We start from the raw sequence: 24,264 nt of genomic DNA, 5'->3' as shown, positions 1-24,264 counted from the left end.
GTTGATGGACCTATGACCTACAGACAGGTAAAATTATTTCACTGTCATAACCTAAGAGGACTGGTTTCCGCTTTCAGTGAAGTCCTTTGCATAACATCTTTTACCATCACTAGTGCAGAATGCGTGCCTTGCAGGGGAAGGTTCCTGGATGACGCCTTAATTAAAGTGCATCCTCTCTAATCTGAAATGATGTCTGTTTATTTCAAAACTAATTACTTCATTATGCTTTCCTCAGCTAAAAATCTTTGGTGGCTGAATGAGACTGCAAACTCTTTGGGGCACAGACCACATGTTATGAGATAATGTTATGTTTGCTAAATAATATATTAGGAAGGAAGCTTGTGAATAAAATATAGGCTGAAGTTTTGTGCTTCAATTTTGGATATAGGTAAAATTTTACAATTTATCCCACATTTCCAGTCATAAATCATCTTTTTCCTCAGATTCATAAATAAATCATCAGCTGAAATACAATCTGCTACCCAGTCTCAGATGCTAGGAAAATAATTTTTGACTCGACTATGATGGACCGAACAAGAACTACTGGATTCAAATCAGTTGCAAAAAAATTTCACATATACAATTCCTCTTTTCTTCACAAGCTTTGTGCATGGAAGGAACTGCGATATCCTTTGAGATTATTTTGAAGGCATTTTTTCTAAAAGTTACAAAGGTAACTTCCTAACCTAGAACACCCACCCCTCACCAAATCTATTCCTGACCCTTCTGTGACAGGTAAAGCTAAATGGTCAACCAGGAAAATGTATCTACTGCTTGGTAATATTCAAAATGGGCAGAAGAGAACAGACTTTTACACATTTTTAGTGTTTCAGAAGGGCTAGTTTCCCAAAGCTGAAGAAAAAACGATGAGACTGATAGTGAGAAAAAAAAAAAAAAATCAGAAGGAGCAAATGTGAGGAGAACTGTGAGCTCTTTCAGGAAGAGCTCATTAAATAGCCAAAAAGCTGTGATTCCAGTGCAGGAAAGATGACAGCATTGCCTGAAAGGGCATCCAGACTCTGTGAAGAAAATGAAAGCAGAAATTAGGAATAAGCAGTGATGTACAATCAATAAAAAATTGTAAGATATAACAATCAATTATAGATGAGAACTTGTGAAGTGTGGGGAATGAAGAGGGGACAGAAAGGCATGGCAGTGCCTTTCAGTTCCCTTCTGGCTGGGCATAAGGCAGTTTGGGCTTTTCATTAGGAGCTTTGTAGGGAGCTACTGCTGTGCAGGACAGTGATAGCTCCCTACAAAGCCAGCATTAGGGTTGGTGGCTGTCATCACCCAGCACGGAGTAAATCCTTTGAAAAGGGTTATGGGTTACTACGAGCTTCACAACAGTGAAAGCAGGCCTGAACTTTGTTGTTCCAAAGAAGAGAAGGAACCATCTTCCAAGAGAGGACTGTCCAGTTCTCCCTGCCCTTTCTCACAGGCCTGAGCAAAGACTTTTCCACCCCAGCACAGGCTTCTCCCTCCCTTTGCAGAGGAGCTCGGTGGAACTGAGCTGGTGGCAGTGGCTAGCAAAAGTGGAGACTCAAAAGCCCCCATCTCCTTTCTGCTTGCAGGGTAGGAAGAAGCTCAGTCAAAACCATTTCTGCCCAGCAGTGCTTTTCCCTTACTACCCCAACAGTGGGGAGCGCAGTAGTGGCTTGAGCAGGTCCAGATCACATGGACCACCATCTCAGGCAGCTAGGACCAGGCAGCCTGTCCCTGTCATCTGGGGGTCCTGCCCCTGCTCAGCCTCTCCATGTGCCAGTTGGCCCTGGAGCTGCTGTTCAGCACTCTTGGAGTGAGAAACATAGAGAGCTCTGTCTGCGTATCTTACCTTACAGAAACTCGTGAAGTGGTTCAAATGTGGTATTGAAGTATTTCCATGGGAAAAAGTACAGCTACAAAGGGACTCTTAAGTCCAAATGAAAAACGCTCTGAGAAATCATTGTTTGGACCTGAAGTTGACAAATTCAAGTTGCATGGTTGAGGTTCTTATTTTCACATGAAAAGTAACCAATGGTTTGAATAAACTGCCACAAGACAACTGGGTGCCCTTCTTGAAACTTAGGTTTAACCAGACACTAATACACTTCAGCATACAGAGTATACTGGGGCAACTGAGAGAAATATAATGGTGAGGGACACATAAAAGGTCTGATCAGATTAAGATTTTAGCACTAAATTTTAAAAGTTTGTCATCTGAAGCTCGACATCATCACCTCCATATGTGGCTCCATCCATGTATATAATACCTGATGTTTTATGCACCAAAAATGTGTTGACATTGCTACAACAGAAAAATTAGTTTATGTTTCAGCTTGTGTTCTACACTTTAAAGAAAGCAATCACTTCATATAAATAATATAACCTTAACGTCTAATTACAAAGAAGGGCAAAGCTTTCAAATGGCATTAAACTTAATAAAAAGGAATAATTACTATTACGACAATTAACCTGTGGATGAAGACTAGACCTGGATGGATTCACTTTTCATTAGCAAGCATGAAGAATTAGAGAGCTTCCATGGGGATCCAAATACCTGAAAGTCATCTTACTCAGAAGAAAGACAGAACTCCTTCCTCTGCGTAGCTAAGTAGGGTTTCTGCTCTTGCTCTGAGAAGCTGTTGTCTGTGAAGGGTGCAGTAGACCTTCTGTGTAGAAAGCAAGAACATGAAGAAGAGAGGAAGGCAGCATCATTTCAGAGGCTTTTCTAAACCATGCTGTTGCCACATGCTAAGTGTCATTGCCAGACTGCTGCCCTCTCCTCCTCCAGACTCTCTCATGTCTCCTGGTCCCAAACAGATTACCACAGGGTAACTCACCTCAGTTCCAACCGTGCCCTTATTTCTCATCCCCCTCTCCTGCCTTCAGTTGGCCAATGGCTCTTGACCCACAGATTCACAGAGAGGTTGTGGATGCCTCTCCCTGGCAGTGTTCAAGGCCAGGTTGGATTAGGCTTTGAGTAACCTAATCTAGTGGAAGGTGTCCCTGCCCATAGCAGGGGGGTTGGAAGTAGGTGATCTTTAAGATCTCTTCTAATCCAAATAATTCTATGATTCCATGATTCCCCTCCATGGACTACAGAGGGGAGGGACTGCTACGCATCCTGATACATACCAGAGGGCTGACATGGATTTATCCTGACTTTATTTAAGGTCCCTTCCAACCCAAACCATTTTATGATTCTATGATTCTTGCACTCACACTTTTAAGAACTATTGATGTTATTTTTTATTTATTTTTTTATTTGTTTTGTTTAGGAGTTCTTGTGCTAAAGGAGAATAGTTAATCCAACCTAATCTAGTTTAGTTTTCCCTTTAAAATAATCCTGTTGAATTTCAGGGTGGCAACAGTATGCAGTAATGGTGGTTATGGTTCTTCTAGACAGCTTTAGATTTGTTATCTCACCTGATAAGAGCTGACAGATATTCAACTACAAAAATGCAGCACCAAAATGAAGAAGGATAACATGCAGGGAGAAACCTGAACAAACCCGAAAAGTTGCCTGTACTGAGAGCCAAATAAACAGCTGATACAATTGGCACAACTCAGTGGTAATGTGGCGATAGCTGAATCGAGTTATTTTTGTGACTACATGAAAAAAAAACAGAAAATAAACAGGGAAATTAAAGATGAGAACAGCTCAGATCCAAATCTCTGCTTCTTCAAATTCTGCTAATGCCAATCACTGTCTAGTAGGATTTTTTTCTGGTCCCCTTCTTTTGACTACACTAATTCACACTATATGGCTGTGGCTTTACATTGTGGATTTTTCTAAAAGTTTTGCAACCTGATATGGTGGTTTTTAATGTGTGCATCAGAACAGATGCCCAAGAATGTTACAGAAATTCTAGTGTAACAATGACATAACTATATTTTTCTATTTCTTGCATGGATTTGCTACAAAATGAACTTAAACCAAAATGCTTTATCTCTATCAAGAAGCATAAAAATGTGTAGATATGGAATATATAAGATGCATGTAAATCAGTTCTTACCAAATTCATATTTGATCATGCATTATTAATGCATTCTGGCATAGCATTTGGTTAGGATTTAATGTAAAAAGTCTCAGCAACTTAGAAAGCCATTACATAGTGCTATAAAATTGTGACATTTTGCCTTTTTCTGGTTTTCTGCTTTCAGTATTGTAAAGGTACGGGTGTTTGCACTGGAAGGGTTCTCAAACAGCAGCTCTCTTCATGCCACAGCCTTTCAAAGAATGTGTGTGAACACATATGCTCCAGCTCTTTCATTCTCCTCTCTCACGGGGACTCCACTCTGATTCCTCCTTCTTCTTTCCTTGTGTCCTGAAGGAATATATAAAGCTGCTCTTTATGCAAGGAAAAAGGTAGAGCACATTTTTTTACTTTTCTGCATATTTAGTTAAATGCTTCTAGCCAAACACACTGTGTCTATACACACCCTGCAGAGACATGAGACCCAAGGGCCTGAATCACCCTGGGCCGTGGATTTCTTCTGCACCTGGGTGGAAAGCTCGGCTGCTCAGTTTGGACAAGGAAAGACACATCCCTTCTGGTCTGAAAGACACCCTTCTTATCAGAAGCATCTTGCTAGCTTATGCACTCCTGTCAATCCAGCACACGGAGGTACACCACTTCCTAGGCAAGCGCAAGATCCCTGCTGTGGAGGCTGAGCTCACAGCCTGAAACGCAACCCCAAACCCCTGGGAATTTTTGCTAAGAAATAGTGAAGTGCCTTTGAGTTAAATTGCAGCTGAGCAGGTGTCTGGAGATTGCAGTTTTGAATTTAAGTACCCTTTGGGGGAGCTGAGTCCAAGGGACTTGCTTGTAGCTGTAAAATCAGGCAGTGGCAGGAAGGAATTTGTGTGTTGATGTCCCTGTGAGGTTCCCTATGTAATGGGCTGTGCCGCCCACCCCAAAGGTGCGTGGCACTCAGAAGCGTGCTTTCTCATGCCGCTCTTGGCTGCCTCTGCCCAACTGGTGAAAAGGGCTGGAAGGTGTGTGATTTGGAAACTTTTCCAGTGGGAAAATGGATGGGGCTGAGCACCTTAATTTACACAGACCAACCTTCAGTGAGTAATGAATTTGTGAGCTGGAGGTGAAAGACGCTGGGTCCTCTTATGTAGAACTTCAGGTATTATAATACAAAGAAAATTAATTGTGTTGAGTGTGCTGTGGGCATAGAAAAATTAATCGTGAGTTTATACTTAAAGGTGACAAATACCATTCATACTTAGAACGGTGTTGCAAATCAAACACTGCATATTGCATTTTGTATTTGCTAGCCTCTTCTTACCCCGGGGGATGAAAAGAAGAGCACTCATAACCGATTTAAATTGTTTCAGGTCCTGGAATTGTTTCACTTCACATTCTTCTGCTGGAAATTACTGTTTAATGGAAAGCAAGGGCCAAATGTAGTCACAGGACTAGCTGCAAGTACAATTTGGCTATAATCAGAAAAATACAAAAATCTCCATGTGTTCAACTGAAGAACGGACCTCCCAGTAAGTGCGATGTAGTCCAGTTCCCCAGTTAGCCATGTGTGATTTTTTTCTGTAATCTCCTCTAAACTATATTGGAGGAGATAAAAATGAAGTCTAGTTTTCTGTTAATTAAAACTTTTGATTACTTATGTAGGTCAGTAGGAAACAAAAAAGTAGTTCAGACTCCACCCTCCCTATGCTGCCAGTTTTTCTAATGAAATGTAATTAGCACTAATTGGTAAAACTACACTGATGGCTGGTTATTAATGTTTATGTATTGGTCCCAGATGTGGTTTTATGGCTGTCAGTACTAATGGCTCAGTGAAGGAAAAAGAATTCTCCTTTCATATTCCTGTCATTTTTTTCAGGTTGCCTCCCCTCCCTTCGATCAAGAGTGCTTATGTTTAGGGAAGGGAAAGCCTCTTCTTAAATCCTGAATTTGTGAGAAACTGAATGCCTTCAACTCCCATTTGAATTTGGTAGGAGCTGAAAGCAGCCAGCACTTAGCATCTGCAGAATCAGGGCTCAACAATTTTAGGGCTGCTTTTATTGAGCCATCATAATTGTTAGTGGTTCTGAATTTATCAAAATAATTATCCTCCTAATTGCATACCTGTTCTTGAAAGCACACTTATGAGGCAAGACTCTCTTCTAAGCAATCACCTTAAAGTATTCTGTTTAGAATAATTGCTTTCCTGCAGTCCCTGCAATTACCGAGTGGACGGCAATCACCTTCTTCAGGCAGATGTAGGTGAGAAAGCTGGCCTTTTTAGACAGGGATGAAACGAAGTGAAGAAATCAAGACTTCCAATACAAATCTACCCAGAGAGGTCTGGGGGTAGCCTCTTGCAGAGTCAAGCAAAGGCAGTATCATGATGAAGAGGAAGATCTCCAGGCATGCTCTGATACAGACCAGAACACACTTGGAAATAGATTGGAAAATACTCAGGAACTCATTCACTCCTGAACATTAACAGTAAGTCATCAACATCAACACTTAAGAAAATAAAAACCTTTCTTTGAAAAAGCATCTGTCTATTCTTACATGGTTTAATAATTATGACTCCCCGGGTCATCCATGCACACCTTATTTTTATGAAATTCTGGCTCATTAATATTTCTAAGTTAAAATAGAAATACAGCATACTCCAGGTATGAAGAAATTGCCTGAATGTGTTATCTGATTTTTAAGGGGGTTTAATAAACAAGTAAAATCAGCAGTCACATGTTTATTTGAAAATGCTTGAAAATTTGAGCCTGTTAAGAATGTAAGAAATGCCACATATCTTAGGCTATTATCTACCATAAGGACATGACAAGGCCCCTATTAAATCTTAGCCCTTAATAGTTTTGTGCCTTACAAGACATTCAGAATTCACTTTAGCACCCCACTGCATTTTGTTGGATGATGCTTGAATTATTTTTCTTAATTTTACATGCAGAATTGTGTTTAACAACATGATACCTATGGGTTGAGGGGCTGGGAAGCAATAGTTCTTCCTTGTGGCCGATGAACAAGGAAGCTGGTCTGCAGCCAGGAGGTCTGGAGGATGTATCACAAAGCCTGGAATGATATTCTGCCAGCAAATCTCAATGCTAGTCACTGGCATTTTATATCTTAAAATAATTAATTTCAGACTTCTGTGTTAAGCTGTTCTTTTCCCCATGGACTGACCACCCTTATACTCATTCAACTGCAACTAACCTGCCCTGGTGTCTTTTTTACAGTCTCACACTGCCACAAATAAATTCTCTCATTAACCTCAGCTACAACCATAGCTACATCCTTTTCACCCCTGCTGGAATATAACTAAAGGATGAAACTTATCTACCCAACAGCCACATCACTAGGACAATTCCTTCTGACCTTGTTTTTGAGCAGGTGAAATATGGAGAAGGAACATCTCAATGAGATAAATAAAAAAACCCAAACATTTAATCACACAAAGGCACAGTACCCAACATTTTGGGTTACATTTTTGCTAGCAAATGAAATGTGCCCCTGACCACTCTCATGCACTGAGGCCAACCGGAGTGTTAGGTAGCCCACGCTAATTCTGTCATAACAATTTAGCAATACAGAAAAATGAGATTTGGTGTCCTAGAACTGTTTAATGTACTTATGTAGATGTAGCTTCAGTGTCTACAGTGTCTGTACACTGACAAAAAATACAGGTTTGAGCTCCTTCAGGCAAGGGAATTTGGTTTCCCATCTCCTAGATAAGAGCTCTAACTGTTAAGGTGTCCAGCGAATGTGGGCAGAACCACACTACTCTGACCTAGTTGGCAGAGTTTGCTCCATGGAAAGCCAGAGCTGGTTGGCATCAAGAAGTGGCCCAATGGGGCAGGTCACTCACAGCCCCATGTGTGTCTCCTGGACCTGGGCAGGCTCAGGCACTTGAGCTGCTAAGCATGGGACACTGCTGGAATAACTGCAATAGTGGGTGCTTCAGGTAAAAAGGCAAGAACCAAATTAATTTTGGCACAACCCAGGCTAAGGAATATCTGTTTCAGTTATGGCAGGAGACATGTATTGCAAATTTGGACTTAAAAGCCTCCCTTCCATCTGACTCCTGCCTTAGATACTGAGCAGCTTTTTGGGTGTGTGTGCCCTATTTTCACTCACTGTCTTGGTTCCACATTGTCCACTCTGCACTCGTCTTAATTCACTCTTTTTTGGAGTGAATGGATTTGTTCCCTTTGAAACAACACTTTTCCACAGTTCTGGAAATAATTTAGTCCAGACACACTCCCAATAAGCAGTGTGAAGGAGACTACACCAGGTTTGACTTCTGTTGTTCCCTTTTTGTCCTGGCTTTGCATCCTTGAGCATCCTCAAGCACTTTCCCATGCTGCGGTACCAGCCATGCAACACCGACCATCAGGTTCACACTGCAACAGCAGCACTCGGAGTAGCAATAACACATAACACAGGCTCTCGCATTGCCTTGGATGCTTTGGATGGCACTTCCTACACCTGCACACCAAGACAAAATGATTATATTCTATTAAGGACACAGAGTGTAACGCTGTGTGGAGTGGGTATGGTCTTCATGTTCTCTCATCCTGAGCAGAGTCAATGTTACTGCTCTTGTCACTTGGCTTGGAGCAAGGGACCACTTTTGGGTTGCTTGCATTTAGCTGCATTTTTCAACCTAGCCTTTTATCCAGCATAGATCTCAGAATAAGATAATCAAATAAATGAGTGCACATGGGACGGTAAAAATAAGAGAATGAAATAGATGGTTGTGTATGGCAAGATAAAAATAAAATTTTGTAACTTCATATAGAAGCACAACGTTTTACTTGTGAAGAAGATTATGAAGAGAAGGTCCCACAAACAGCCAGAAACAGCCCTCAGACAGACAGAATCTAGCTGGGATGCGCACCCTACGCTTGCTAGAAGCAGCCAGGAGCCTGCTGTGTGCACCAGCTGGAGGGGAGCTGAAGCCCTCTCCCTCTGACAAGGGTGAAGCCGGCCAGAAATGCCTCTTGCCACATGGCAGCACCCATGACCCACTGCGAGGAAGTGGAGACCTCCCTCTGCTACCGGCACCACCTCGATGTTGATGTGCCAGAACAACAGCAACCTGCTTCTGGTGGGCGCAGATGAGTGCTGGCACTTTTCGTCTTCGTTCTGGGGGACGGCTGCTAACAAGAGGCATTTTTAGCTACAGTGGCAGTGCAGGGAGATGGAGGCAGCTCTGTGAGGACATATGGAGAAAAAAATGTCAAGTCATCTCTCTGAGCTGTTTCCAACCCATCTGCACCAGTGCTGGTGAGGGGTTATTCCCACTTGAGGCAATGCAGGATTAGTCCTTACAGGTTTGAGGCATGGCTGTAAACTTGCTTAAAGTAAATAGTGGAGGGGCAACCAAGAGTGGGAAGGCACAAAAATCACAAAATCTGTGGCTGCGAAACACTGAGGGGGATTGTCAAGGGACAAACTCTCCTGTATTTTACGGTCTGTGCTGTGTAACGGCAGCTCAGAGCTTCTGGTCCAGTCTGCTGATCACTGCTCTGGCCCCACTTCAGCTCAGGAGGATGCACAAAAATTGATTACAGATGTCAGTTTTGGTCACTGAGCTGTTGTATCCCTTCAGGCAATCCACCCCTTCCAGAAATGAAGTCCAAGCCAAAGCAGAGCAGCTCCTTCCTCTCTGCCTCTCTGCGGTCAGGCTTGCCTCAGGCTCCATCCTCCTCCACTTCTTGTCTCTCCTCACTCTGTCTGGCCTTCCCTGGGCTGCAGGAGCCCTTCCCTGCTCTTGGCTGACAGGGATGCCCGCCAAACTCTTTCACCCACCGGGGGCCAGCCCCCCCAGCCCTTCAGCCACCATCACCACCTTGCATCCTATATCCCCATGTTGCTTGACAAGAGGTGAATTTTTACAATTCATTAAGATTTTGAAGAAGAGCCGCTGCACAAGTGAACATTGATTTCCCAGTGCTGTTTGGAGCGATGGCACTCCCACTTGCCTGGGGTGGCTGACAGACGCCCAGAGCCCTTGGTTGTCCTTCCTCAGGCTGAATGGCATCAGGAACACAGCCACACACACATGGGGATAGGAGCAAATGGCAGAAACAAGGGTTAAGTAGTACCAATCAACACTGACAGACATTACTTCATTTGTCTCTTCCTCCTTGGAAGGCCAGTATATATCCAGATGTATTGCCCCCATCATCCATGCTGAAGGCAGGCTTTGCATCCAGCACATTGCATTTTAATCGCTGCAAAACAGGAATAGCACTAGCTTGCTAATGACATTATCTTTTGTTATTTTTATTTTAAAAATTAAAGCTATCAAACCTAAAAATGAAGATCTTTCTATTACAGATAATAGGAATTGCTGCATTATTTCACTGTCCTGCCACTTGTAGTAGCCAACAGCTTATTGCCTCTAAAGAATCATCTCTATCACGTAACTGTGCCTGTGTTGTATTTACTTGGCTTAAGAGAGCTATTACTAACCTCAACTCCTTCTTTGGGCTGGCTTGGGAGGTGAAAACTCACCTGGTCAGGAAATGATGCTTGGGTGAAAAGGCTCTATAGCTTCCAAATTTTCCTGTTTAAAAGGAGCAGCAAAGGTATCTCAGAGATAAAACACTCTCTTAGCTGAAAATTGGCCACATACTTTTCCTTTCTTAATGGAAGACCTGTATTACACTGCGAGAGACCCATTTCCTCCAGGGGAGAGTAAAGAGATAAAGAACTACACTTCTTACATTGCTCTTTGAACTGATACATGATGCACTGATTTGAGCTAAAATCCCTCTTGAATAGCCTTAAGTTTTAACTCAGAGGAGACAGCATCAGGTAGCTGAGGCACTTGAAAGCATCTCCAACTGCACATATACCTTTACCAATATTGACCGTGAACTTCGAAGCACCAGGATGTGCTATTTCCACACACTGTTCGCAGGAGACCCTGTACCTTTTGGGTAAGGGTTTGCACTGAGCTCAGGTATGTTTTTTTACATATCCATCTTCTCTTGTCCCTGATTTTCTTCCCCCTCGCTGTGTCCCAAGAGCGTGCCGCACACCTTAATCTGCTTCACAAACACCAGCTCTGCAAGCTCCTCAGCCAGCAGAGACCCTCTGCTGCCTCTGAGCAAGGGAAGGCCTGCAACGCCCAGCTGAGGGTAAAGGGGCAATACCCTGAAATCAGTGCACGGTGAGTGGCACCAGGACACACAGAGCTGTACACCAGCTGTTTAAGCCACGAGGCAGTGCCTCTGATTCAGTGATTTGGGACAGTTAATGTCAGAGATTGACTAAATCCAGCTGGGCGCCGCTTTCCAAAAGGCAAGTTGCCTCAGCCAGCAGACCCGGGCGTGCTAACTTTGCCCACGGCAGATGATGGGCAAGAGCGCTCTGTAATCTACCTTCTGACCCCCCCAAGCTGCGAACGGTGTGGCACCGCCACCAGCACTGATAAACCACCTCTCACATCTTGCCTTACGCCCACCTGGGGAAGCATCGGGCGTCTTAAAGATGCTCCCTCAGAGCTGCCCACCACGAACCCCCTTTTGAAGTGATAACGATCAGAGCCCCCCAGGAGCGCGAGCCTCAACTCCGCCTTTCTCTGCCCTTGCAAGTGTTTGGGTGCCCCCGGTGCGGGGCAGGGAGAGCCCCCCTCCCCGCCCCTCCGCGCCCCGCCCCGCCCGGGCTCCCCGGCTCCCCTCCGGCAGCCCCCCCCGTCGCCGGCTGCCACCCGTCGGGACACCCGCGCCACGCCACGCCACGCCGAGCGCGGAGGGGCGCCGCAGCCCTGCCCGCGGCTGCCATGCGTGTGCGCCGCGGCGGGGCTGCCCGCGCTGCCGCTGGGCGCCGGCGGTCCCGCAGCGCAGGGCTCCCCGCGGCGGCGCTCCGCTCCGCGGCCGCGGACGGGCGGGCCGGGCAGGTGCGCGCTGCGGCTCCCCGCTGCCCCCCTCCCAGGTAGGGCCCGGCGAGCCTGCGTGTGCGGCGGGGGTGTGCGCGGGGTGGGGGGGTGTGCGGGGGGTGTGCGCGGGGTGTGCGCACCCGGCCGGCCCCGTCAGGCTGCCGAGCCGCAGCGGCGGAGGCGGCGGCAGCAGCCGCGGAGGTGCCCGCCGGCGCTGGCGGCGGGGAGGGGAGGGGGGGGGCGCAGGTAGCGGCGGCAGGGGCGGGGGGTTGCGGCGGGGCAGCGCGGGGGCGCACGGCCGGCGGAGCGGCGGGGCCGGCGGGGCGGGCGGGTGCGTGCCCCGGGGCGGGAGGGGGGGGGGGGGGGGGCGGGGGGCGCCGGGGACGGACGGACGCGGGGCGGTCCGGGAGCGGCGGGGGGCGACCCGCGGAGCCGGCGCTGAGCCCCGGGCAGCGGCGAGGCGGAGCGGGTCTCTCGTTGCAGGCGGCGGCGAACCGGATGCCTTTGGCGGGCAGAAGATGTGTCATGGGAAGCAGGCGAGCGGCGGCGGGGCCCCCCCGGCGGCGCGGCGGCGGGCGCTGGCCGCGGCGCTGTGGCTGCAGCTGGCGCTGAGCCTCGGCCCGGGGCCGGCGGCGGGCGGTGAGTGCGGGGCCCCGGCCCCGGCCCCCTCCTCCGCCCGGCCCCCGGGCCCGGCCCCCCCCCCCCGCCCCCCCGCAGCCCCGGGCCCGGGGAGGGGGGAGCGGGGAAACTTCCTCCCCCTGCGCCCGGCGCCCTCCGAGGGAGCGCAGCGCCGCTCCGTGTCCTGACCCCCCCCAGCCCCCCCCCGTGCCCGCAGCCTGCGGCCCCCCGCCTGGGGACCCCCGGGAGGAGGGAGCCTCACCCCGCGCCCTGCTAGGGAGCAGTAGCTCTGTGTAAGTACAGCACGGCTTCGAAACGGCGTGGGTTTTGTAATTGAAAAGAGGGGGGAAAATAAAATGAAAGAAAGCGGCGCCTTCCCCCACCGCGCTCCACTCGGACATCTCTCCGGTGGCTCTTAGTGCTAAATCCCCGTGCAGCTGGGAGAAGCAGAAATCTGGGGAAGAAGCAGGCGATTTGGGGCTGAAAATGCAACGTCCTTCAGCACTCGCCTCGTGGAGGAGGGACCCAGCCTTATTTGGCCTTTTTCATTTTAATTACATTTTTACACTATCATTTTAAATTATTGAGCCTGTGAGATATTTTCGGCAGGTACGTTTAATTACAAAATTGCTCTAAATTGATTCCATAATTAGACTTGGATTGCTGGAAAAGTCTTAAAGTAAACTGCTTTGCTGTAAAATGAACTTAGCTGTGGTAATGGGAGCAGCTTCACATTTCTACTCCGGCATGGCATTATGTATTTGTGTTGGGGGAATAAGCCATTTTATGATTGAATCACATCACTAATGGCAGACAGAGTCCAATGTAAAAATTGCCCGGGCTTCTTCTCCTGCCAGAGACTTATGCCAGAATTTCCTAACTTGAATGCCTAAGCCCAGGCAGCTCTGATCCAGACGTGTTTTCCATCACTGAATGTAGACTTACAGAAATACGGCTGAAGAGGACCTCAAAAGGTCATCTTGTCCATCTTCCTCCTGATGTGATTCACTCCTGATTTTCTATCTGGAGACGATAATGCCATTTTCCAATAGAAATCCCGTGACTGAAAATGTGATTCCAGCTAAACAAGCTTTTAAACTGTTGCAGTCCCTAAGAATCCCTCTTTAGAAATCAATGGCTTTTTTTCCTGCAACTGCGTTACCCTTGGTTTCCTGGCCAGCTCGTGTTTCAGCGCGGTGGTGCCATTCTGCCTGTCCTGTGCCTTCCTCGCAATCGGAGTTGTGTGAGCCCCCGTCCTTCTCTAACCTCCTTCTTATGGCTCCATTCATAAAAATGAGACTGTTCCAAGGCCCCCTCCTCCCTGAGGCTGTTTGTGTCTTGCAGTTTGATTGTCGGCATTTATTTAGCTGATTAGTGCAAGAGGTTCTTCAAAATACGGTTTATGTCTCCCTTGAATGTAGTAGGTTTCATCGCAGCCTGCAATAAATTCTTCTGTGATGTTGATGGTTATTAACACCGCTGTCTTTCACCTTGGTAGTGTAACTAATTCTGGATCAAATTCCATTTGTAAGGCAGTTTAGGATCTTTCAAGAATTATTTTTCTTGGGTGCAGAGTCTAGGAGAGGGCAATATACTGAACGATTGTGCATGGGTAAAATAACCAGTGAGAAGTATTCATTGCTGTTCTTAAGTTATTATTGCCGTTATTTTCCAGTGTGGTTGTACTTGGAAATTAGGCACGATGTAAATACCGGTAAATGTACAGAACTTTCATGGGGTAGAATGTATGGTGGTTGGGTTTTTTTCACCCTGAGTCATTTGAGTGGTTAAAAATAATGAGCTTTGTAATTAGAACAGAGGACTGTAAATTAGGATGTCTCCTATTTTAGGCTCTGTCGTATCTGTGAGTGAGCTTACTGTGCTTACACAACTTGCTGTGAAGGCTCGGCTTTTGGCTCCCCAGCCTGTGACCCGGAGTTTGAGAACTTGTAAGCAGCCTTTGACATCAACCAACGTTATACTTTCCTGGGACCTTTGAAAATTCCGTTTCTGTAGGACTCTTTATTTTATGGATTTGCGTATCCAGACAGAAGGCACCCAGCGTTACTGACTGCTTTGGAAAATGTAGCCCCAATCTCTTTCTATCTTCTCATTATCTGTTAAATAAGGATAATCATACTTCTCTCAGAGATTTGAAAAGAGCTTTGATGACATTTAATGAAAATACTATGGAGGTGGAAAGAATTTGTTTCAAAAGCTTTAGAAAAACAGCAGTGACAATATGCTGAAATAAAAACCATCTCATATTAAAAAATGAAAATGAATAGTTTAGGGTTATTTTTTTCTATAAAGCAATCCATGACTTACATTTTGGATCCCATTTATAGCTTCTTCCCTTCCTTAGCTGATACCAGGATTTGGCTCCTGTAATAATCCTGTCATGACTTGTGTGACTCCTTCTACTTTATATCTGACTAAGCTCTATTGATTGTCACGTTCTACCATTTCACCCCAAATCAATACTACTTATAACTCTTTTTTTCCTTGTCAATAACCCTACAGAGAATAACTCTGTTTATTACATTCTGACTTTCTCAAAAGTGGATCTAGCAGAAAATTTACTGTAGAAGTGAACTCAGATGAACAAACCTTTCAGCTATCAATATATCTCATTCCTCCCTGATGTATTTAACCCTGCTGATACCAAATCTCTCATTCTTCAGCTTGTGGCTTTCATCTAATCATCTTTGTTTATCTTGCTTTTTGCTGTAATTCCATAGTGTAGGGGAAAAAAACGAACATATGAAAGTAGGGGTAGGGTGGGAAGGCTAGTAAGAGGAAAAATGAAATACGCAAGTGAATGGTGCTGATGGCAAGTTATTCTGGAGTTTTAAGGCATTGTATGGAGTTCGCTGTTAAACCTGTAGTATGGAGATAATAGCTGTAGGAATATATTTTTACATATATTTTGAATTCCTGGAATTATAATTTTGATGGAGAGGGGGAATTCTAAAAGGAGAGGGAGAAAAATATTAAGATTTTGGTTTTGAGATTTGTTATGTGGCCTTAGAATTTTGTCATTGTACTGGTGTGTCTCCTGGGCGCGTGTCTGCTTTATTATCCTAGGTCAGCTGGGTGACACTTCTTCCACAGTGTCCTCTGCATGACCCCATGGAGAGGCTCAGGGATGCAACATGTAGCTCCGTAGGCTCGGATGAGGCCATGGGCTGTCACCTCGTCTTGCCTCCCAGCCTCAAGCAGGATCAGGTGTGCCCGTGTTCTTTTTGCAAGACATTTGTTTAATCTTCTTCTTAGAAAGTCTCCACCTCCCTTTTAAGCACCCTCTGCCAGTGCTTCATCAGCCTTTACACTAGAAATTTCTTCCTAAGGTCTAACCTAAAGCATCCTTGCTGCTGTTGAAACCTGCTATTTCCCATCCTGTTCACAGCAAACGTTCAGCAGAGCTGCTGCTCCTCAGATTTCTGGCTGTGTTTCCTGTTCTGTTCCATCTCTTTGGTCTTCTGCTGCAGAAATGCAGACCCCAGTTCCTCCAACGACTGGATGGCTCCAGCTTCTCCAAACTTTTCCTAAGTCTGCATGTACTTTCTAGACTGCTGGTCATTCAGACCATGAGCTTGCTCCCATGGAGCCATTTCTCTGCCAAATACACTGCCCAGCAGCCTCGTCAGTGCTGAACAGAGCTGAGGAATAGCTGCTCATGCCTTAGAGGCTCTGCTGCTGCTCAAACATCCTGGGTACCTTTGCTGTCATTTTGTGACATATGGTTTATATTCAGCTTCTGATTCCCTGTAGGCTCCCAGGCTTGTTCCTGCAGGGCTGCTACCTGGCCGGTTGTTCCCATCCCACATTACTGCTTTTTTTGGCGTTGCAATCAATTTGCTGGGTTTCCCTGGTCTCATGTCCTGCAGGCAACATCCTTCACATTGGTGTGCGCCTTTAAGATGGGAAGTACTATACATCATGCAAGATGGTAAAGAAATCTGGCATGTTGTGAAGCCTTCAAACATTATATTGAATGTTAAGAGATACTATGCAGAATAGCGGTGGGGTTTTTTTCCAGACCAAAGCTGAATTTTTACTGCTCTGTGATTTTATTGCATTTGATTGAAGTCTTGGTTATGCCTTGGTTATAGTATCTAACCACTGCCTTTGGATGTACTGGCTACCAAAACCACATCTCTGGTTTCTGAGGGTGGTGGACTTGTTTCCTTGGAGTAATACAAGTTTTTGTGTGTGCTGATGATGCAGGTCCACCACAGGGCTTACTTTTTGTCAGCTTCCAGTTGGTTTTGGCAAGAGAAGCCAGCCAGAGAGTCCCCCTAGCTGCCTCGCATGCACTTTTGAGATTATAAAAAAGGTTTTCTGAAAAATCAGGACGTTTTCTGATACCCTCTCAGTAAGTCTGTAGTTAATGTTAATGTTAACTCACGCCCTCTCAGTGCGTCTGCTTTGCTTGTCAAGCAAAATAGACATTTCAGCCTCGAGTTCTCTGTATATTTGATGAAATCATCAGTTATTTTGCAAGTCTGTTTTTAACCTCCAGTTTACTGGAGAAGCAGATTTTTTTTCCCACTGTGATACAATTTTATTCTCAATCCCAGATCTGCCTCATACAACCTCCATTCTCATCTCTGCAGACTTAAGTTAGCAGTTAAGTACCATTTTGTAGCCGTTCTGATTGCAAGTGGCAAGGCCAGCGACATCGTAGGATGGCAGCTCATCATTTGTCTTAGTGGCACATCCTTCTGCTTACAGCCTTGAGAGAGGTGGACATATTTGATAGATTAATTTTAAAACGGTTTCTTAGCACCCTGCAAGAAGGAGCTTTATCCCTGATTTACCATGGGATTTGGAGACTGGGGTTAACTTCACTTCTCTGTTATGCTCCCTTACTCCCAGAATTACACTAATCTTTGATCTCTGTATTAGGGATGATTACAACTTTAGAAGAATTAATTAATTATGCTTTGCTTGATTTTCTCATCTGTAAAGCAGATAAGTGATGTATTTCATGGGCATGTTATGAGGTAGTTTGAGAACCTCGCAAAGAAATGTTACAGGAGTGAGAAATAGGGATTTTAACAAAGTATAAACTAAAGTTTACCAAAGTAGAACGTTCTTTAACATCCATGATTTTTATTGTTGTTGTGTGGATTAATAATTAAATATTCTTAACAGAATTAGGAAGATGTTATCTTTTTTGACTTTTACAGCTTCTTACGGATTTTTTTTTACAGCATTGATCATGTACTCTGTTTTTTTTTCCCAAATATTGTCTACTTCTGATTGTGATTCATTTTATTTACAACAAAATACGTATTATTAAAAGTAGAAAACCTTGCAATTGTGCTGTGCATTTCGGTGAGGTTTTAGGCATGAAAAAGGTAACAGATTGTGGCCCGAATTAGTATTTGCTGTATGCCAGTGCAAATGTGAATGAAGAACTGGGCTGCACTTAGTGGTGAACATAACTTAGTCAGAAAACGAGCTCGAGGGATAAAGCGGTGTAGTGTGTACCGTTTGATTCAGTAAGTGTAAAAATGTGCCTTGCTAGCGTGTTAAGGGGAACAAAGGTGGATGTATATTACCAAATTCAGTAACTTAACTGTGAAACCAATATCTCCTCACTTGGTTTTGCATCTTCTCAGCTACTTTCTTCGATGTGGCACAAGTATAGCATTATGGAACCAATTACAGACTGTACATCTACTAGATTTCACAGTGGAGTGGTTTATAGCAGCAGTTTTTAGTGCCCATGCTTACCTTCTGACTGTTGTAGCCCATTGCTTCTGTCAAGTTTGGCCGCCTGGTTTTCAGAGGGTGCTCCCAGTGGCTTTTCTTGAACAGCTGGGTTGCTGATGGGATTTATCCAGATCTGGGTGTTTCTTTCTCCACGTACTGAAAACAGTGGAAGAGGCTGTTGGTGCCATCTGTGCTCACTGAGCTTCTGCGGGGAAAATGTGTCGGATGTGTTTTCACACTCATGATGGGTGACCCCTGAATCGTGTCAACTTTTAAGTTGGGTAGTGTCCATTCTGGGTTGCTTTTCTGCTCATTATTAAGGGATTATACAAAGCTTTTGCTGTGTAGGGAAGTTCCAGAATTTATCAGGAACATTCTGTGTTAAACAAGCCTTGTTTTTGTCAGTATGACTGACTTTAGAAAGTAGTATATGCTTTATATATGTAGGCTTTTTTATATGTATAGGCTTTTCTGCAAGTGTCACTACTTTTGATAAGCATATCTCATTAAATCCATAATTTGACAAATATTCTTGCTTGTGTTATGTTAATAGTAATGATAGTGATAAAAATGTGATTTTTTTCATATAGCCCTTCTCATCCATAGAGTTCAAAGCACTTTATAAAGGAAAATAAGTTTTGTTATGTACCTTCATAGATGGGGAGGTTACTATTGAAAAATTAAATGACTTAAAGACACATTTTATTTCAGAAACAGATCTTGCCATAGACAGGGAAGAGATCCTCGGGATCTCTTCTCTGGAGGAAGTGCTCCAATCACACTGCCCAAGTCACAGAAGGCAAAGGCAGGGACTGGGAGAATGAAGAACCGCTCACTGTAGGAGAAGGTTGGGTTCAAGACCATCTAAGGAACCTTAAGGTGCAGAAGTCTATGGATGAGATGCATCCACAGATCCTGAGGAAACTGTCAGATGAAGTGGCTAAGCCACTATCCATCATACTTGAGAAGTTGTGGCAGTCCGGTGAAGTTCCCGCTGACTGGAAAAGGGGAAACATAACCCCCATTTTTAAAAAGGGAAAAATGGAAGACCCGGAGGACCACAGGCCAGCCAGTCTCACCTCTGTGCCTGGCAAGATCATAGGATCATTTTCCTTCTGAAATCTATGCTAAGGCAGATGGTAAATAAGGAGGTGATTGGTAACAGCCAACATGGCTTCACTAAGGGCAAATCATCCCTGACAAGTTTGGTGGCCTTCTATGTCAGGGTTACAATGTTGGTAGATAAGGGAAGAGCAACTGGCATTATCTACCTGGACTTGTGCAAAGTGTTTGACACTGTCCTGCACAACATCTTTATCTCTGAATTGGAGAGACATGCATTTGACAAATGGACCACTTGGTGAATAAGGAATTGTCTGAATGCTTACACTCAGAGTTGTGGTCAACAGCTCCATGTCCAAGTGGAGAGCAGTGACGAGTGGCGCTCCTCAGGAGTTGATGTTGGGACTGGTGCTGTTTAACATCTCTGTTGGTGACATGGACAGTGGGATTGAGTGCACCCTCAGCACGTTTGCTGATGACACCGAGCTGTGTGGTGCAGCTGACACGCTGGAGGGAAGGGATGTGCCATCCAGAGGGAGCTGGACAGGCTGGAGAGGTGGGACCCTGCAAACCTCATGAAGTTCAACAAGGCCAAGGGCAAGGTCCTGCACATAGGTCAGGGCAATCCCAAGCACAGATACAGGCTGAGCGAGGAGTGGATTGAGAGCAGCCCTGAGGGGAAAGACTGGGGGGTATTAGTGGGTGGAAAACTGACTATGAGCCAGCAATGTGCGCTCACAGCCTAGAAAGCCAACAGTATCCTGGGCTGCATCAAGAGAAGTGTGGCCAGCAGGATGAGGGAGGGGATTCTCCCCCTCTATTCCCCTCTATTCCACTCTTGTGAGACTCCACCCCCAGCTCTGGGGCCCCCAACATAAGAAGGACATGGACCTGTTGGAGTGAGTCCGAGGAGGGCACAAAAATGATCAGGGGGCTGGAGCACCTCCCTTATGAGGACAGGCTGAGAGAGTTGGGCTTGGTCAGACTGGAGGAGAGAAGGCTCCAGGGAGACCTTATAGTGGCCTTCCAGTGCTTAAAGGGGGCTACAGGAAAGATGAGGAGAGACTCTTTATCAGGGAGTGTAGGGATAGGATGAGGGGTAACAGTTTTAAACTGAAAGAGGGTAAATTTAGATTAGATATAACAAGAAATTCTTTACTATGAAGGTGGTGAGACACTGGAACAGGTTGCCCAGAGAAGCTGTGGCTGCCCCCTCCCTGGCAGTGTTCAAGGCCAGGTTGGACGGGGCTTTGAGCAACCTGGTCTAGTGGAAGGTGTGCCTGCGCGTGGCAGGGGGGTTGGAACTAGGTGATCTTTAAGGTCCCTTCCAACCCAAACCATTCTATGTTTCTATGATTCTATGATCCTTGTCCAGCACTTTCTTCTGTAAATAGAATTTAGGGAAATTCCTAATCCCCATTTGTATGATGCAGCCTTTGTAATAGGATTTTTTGGCTGTGTGTCTCTTCTAACTGAAATGAGCAGCAGATTTCCTATTCACATAAACTGCTACTTAAGCAAATCAGAGGCAGTTTTTCCAGTGTGGTTTATTTGCCTTACTCCTTTATGTCTGAGATAGCACACAGCATTTTTCCAGACACTGAGAACATCTTCTTTGGAATAATAAAAAATAAGAAAATGTTATAACTTAGTGTTGAGCACTGAGAAATGGTATCATGCAGTTTCTCATAGTGCAAAGCACTTATTAATAGGAATGATATTTCTTCCTTGCCCGATCATGTGGTTTGTGATCATAGTTTACATGGAAGGGTAGCATTAGAAAAGCGTTGCATGTGATTTTTAAATGATTCTAATATACTTACTTGATCAGTTAGAGAGAAGAGTCCTGCATGACCAGGTAACTGCATGCAGACTGTGGCATGAGTGCCATTGCCTTATACTGCCCATTGCAGTTTAGAAATCAGTGGATATATACTGCACTCCTGTAAAAAAATGAGTTCATCTTACACCTATTTGCTCATGAAAACATAAGGTTCAATGTAAAGGACCTAGATGGATGAAATAAGTACAGTGCATGGTACCTTGCTGTTTCATTTGCTCACTGCAGGTGGTGAAGCTGTGCAAAATGCAGAGCTGGGAAGCACACTAGGGCAAAGGGTGCAGCAGAGTTTCTTTGTAAAGCCAAATTCTGCACTTAGTAAAAATTTACAAGATCTGAAAAAAAAAAAAGTTTGCTTGGAGACCAAAAAGGAAAGACAGGACTTGCAATAGATTGAAGAAAAAAATAGGTTAGGTTACTAAGGGTTAGATTATGTAGAAGTTGGGTTATCAAGGGTATCGTGAGACAGTGTCCTAAAAATAAACTCTCTTGTACACTGCTAAAGAAAAAGCAGGATACAGCATGCACATGAATCAGGGGAATTGTTATATCACTGGACTCCCATTCCGGAGACCTAGAGAATGTGCTAAAAAGAAGAGGTTGTCTTTGAAAATGCAGAGCCTTCAGATCTTCTCTTTTGGTACTGCAGAAAGGCAGCAGCACACATAGTTGTTGATCTGTCAGGAGACTGGAGAGCACCATACAGATTCAAGAAAAAAGCTTCCATACGTGCTAGGAGGGAGGAGAAGATGCTCAGAAGTGGAAGCCTGTAAACGTGGCATCCTGTTCTCTCTTCTGTCATTAGCACCAGTGAATGCATACACTAAAAAAAGTATGGAACAAAAAAATCGTTTCCGTCTTTCTGGAGGTGGGACAATAGACTTGAGAGCAGAGTCACGTAAACAGGACTGGAAGAGACCTCAGCAGCACCTGTAGTTCATCCTTCTGCCCAGAACAGGACCCATATATGTACCTCAGGGAAGTTATCATTCGAGACTTTATGTTGGAAACTCTACAATCTCCCTGAGTATCTGTCCCAGTGCTTCACTCTCTTAAACATTAAAAAGGTTTTCCTGAAGTCTAATTTGGATCTTCTTTGCTGTAATGTAGGACCTTTTGTGGTTTTACATCTCTAATGTGGGATTCCCAAGTGTTACTTCCTCCACTGTGCTGCCTGTGGGTGCAAATCCACCAGAGCTGTGTCTTCGGCCATCCTGACTGCTGCTACCACCTCCCTGGGTCAGGATGCGAAGAATCCTGACTGCTCCAACCCAGCAAAATATCTCTGAAAAGTGAGATATTAGTTAACAGTCTGGGAGCTAAGGTTTAGCTGTAACTGCCCTATTTTCCTATGTTGCCACTAGCATAGAAGGAGCCATTGTGATTCTTCATGGTGGAACTTAGATTTTTTCCATCTTAGTTAAGGTCACAGCTAAGTTTGCGTTTAACATGAGATCACAAATCTTACCAACAGCTATCAAAAAGATCAGCTTTGCCTTGCTAGTTTGGAAGGGCTCTCAAAGATTTTCTGAAGTCACAATTGGAAAGAATCAGGAATAAATCTCAGAGCCTTCCTGTTAAAGATGCTTGTTTACACAGTGTGTTCTCCTTTGGGATATTGGACCAACTCCTTGTACTTGATCATGATGTAAACAGTATGCTTTATGCTTATTGCCACACTAGATTGCACCCAAGTGAATTTGTATTTTACTTCTGTAGGCTGAGTGAAGCTGTATATACTGAATAGCCCATGGTAATAGATTAGATCCACACAAAAACCAGTCAGTAGCTTAAGACTTCCATGTGTGTCTGTGAATAAACAGTTTTAACTGGAATTTTTAGAAGCAGCTACTTACAGCTGTCACCTCCAGTGCCTCAGTTCCCATTCCCAGTAAAATGGGTACTGGTGGTGGATATCCAGAAAGATTATATCCAGAAAGATTGTGTCATTCCGGAATCTGGATTGGCCCAGAGAGAGGTGGGGGATATTAGGGAGTGTGTGGGGAGGACTTGCTTTTTTAGGCTAAAAATGAAGTTTAAGAGGTTTAGAGCAATGCAAAGAGCTGTATTAGCAAGAGAAGGACTGTGATGGTGTGAGGATTGAAGTCAACAGGACTACTTGCTTCAGTAAATCTTTTAGCTGTGAGCACTTCATGGTATAGAGTATGTCTTTATCTATTTCTAATTCTCTGTGTAAGCCTACCATGCTATTCCTGTGTTTGTGTAATAATGATTTGTATTCTGAAAGCCATGGGTACTTAGGAGACAAACAGTCATTTTTCTCTATCTCTCCACTTAGTTGACATTTTTAGGGATATTTTGTACACATCATATTACTCAGAGAAAACACAAATGATCCACTTAGAACTGAAAATAAATAATAAATAATTTGGTCTCCTGAAAATTGGACTTATAAAATAGCTTGATTGCAATTACCAGCTTTGCAGTAATCTTGAAGGAATTAAGATAAAATGGCATTATCATGAGCAATAACACAGACATTTGTCTTGGTCTTGTAAAATGCAGAACATCCTTCTTGCCTCTGAAGGGGAACAATGACCCCAAAAATGTACAGCCACAGCCATTCTGGGGGAGCAACACACTGCTTCGACTGCAACACTAACACCCATTCTGTCCCTCCTGAGCTTCAGAGATAATCATCCTGGGCAGTTCTTCCCATCACTGAGTCATAGAAACACATATTCTCTTTTTTACCCTCCTTTTTTGCTCTCTTCTCTTTTTGCTCTCTATTCTTCTATGAGGCCGGGGGAGAAGTGTGGAGGTTACAGCCTCTCTCTTCATTAGGTGTAACTCCAGGTTAATACCACCAGGAGTTACACGGGTGAGCTGGTTGTGACAGCACATCCCTCTCACCCCCCATGGCAGTAGCTAGCCCAGCTCCAGTCACCTGGTGTCCCTTTGAGCTCCTCAGAAAGTCTTTCAGTCACAGTGGCAGGCAAGAAACAAAACAAATAAGCCCTACTTCTGTCTAGAAGCATCAATGGTGTGGATCTATCAGAAGCAAGAAAATCCTTAATTTCCAAACATTATCCTGATTATACCCCTCTTGTATTGCCCTATGTAAGTTATACTAATGTAGTCTGGTCTTTTGACAGCATTCAGATACCTCTCCCAGTGCAGTACCCACATTTTAAAACTCTCCCTCTCTCTGCTAT

At 44.8% G+C, this 24,264-nt stretch overlaps 1 protein-coding gene across 1 annotated transcript in view; it reads left to right on the top strand.

The window, feature by feature from the left end:
- Positions 1-11,801: 11,801 nt before the first annotated feature.
- SUSD4 (sushi domain containing 4) overlaps positions 11,802-24,264 on the top strand; it is a 75,575-nt gene continuing 63,112 nt past the window's right edge. Inside the window, exons 1-2 of the mRNA XM_074926351.1 lie at positions 11,802-11,900; positions 12,328-12,483. Coding sequence (XP_074782452.1) covers positions 12,363-12,483 — 121 coding nt within the window. The 5' untranslated portion in view covers positions 11,802-11,900; positions 12,328-12,362. The remainder of the gene's footprint in view (positions 11,901-12,327; positions 12,484-24,264) is intronic.

The sequence above is a fragment of the Athene noctua genome, chromosome 1 (assembly GCF_965140245.1).
Source record: "Athene noctua chromosome 1, bAthNoc1.hap1.1, whole genome shotgun sequence".
NCBI classification, from domain to species: domain Eukaryota; kingdom Metazoa; phylum Chordata; class Aves; order Strigiformes; family Strigidae; genus Athene; species Athene noctua.
The sequence above is the reverse complement of the archived record's forward strand: the minus strand, read 5'-3'. Positions and strand labels throughout refer to the sequence as shown.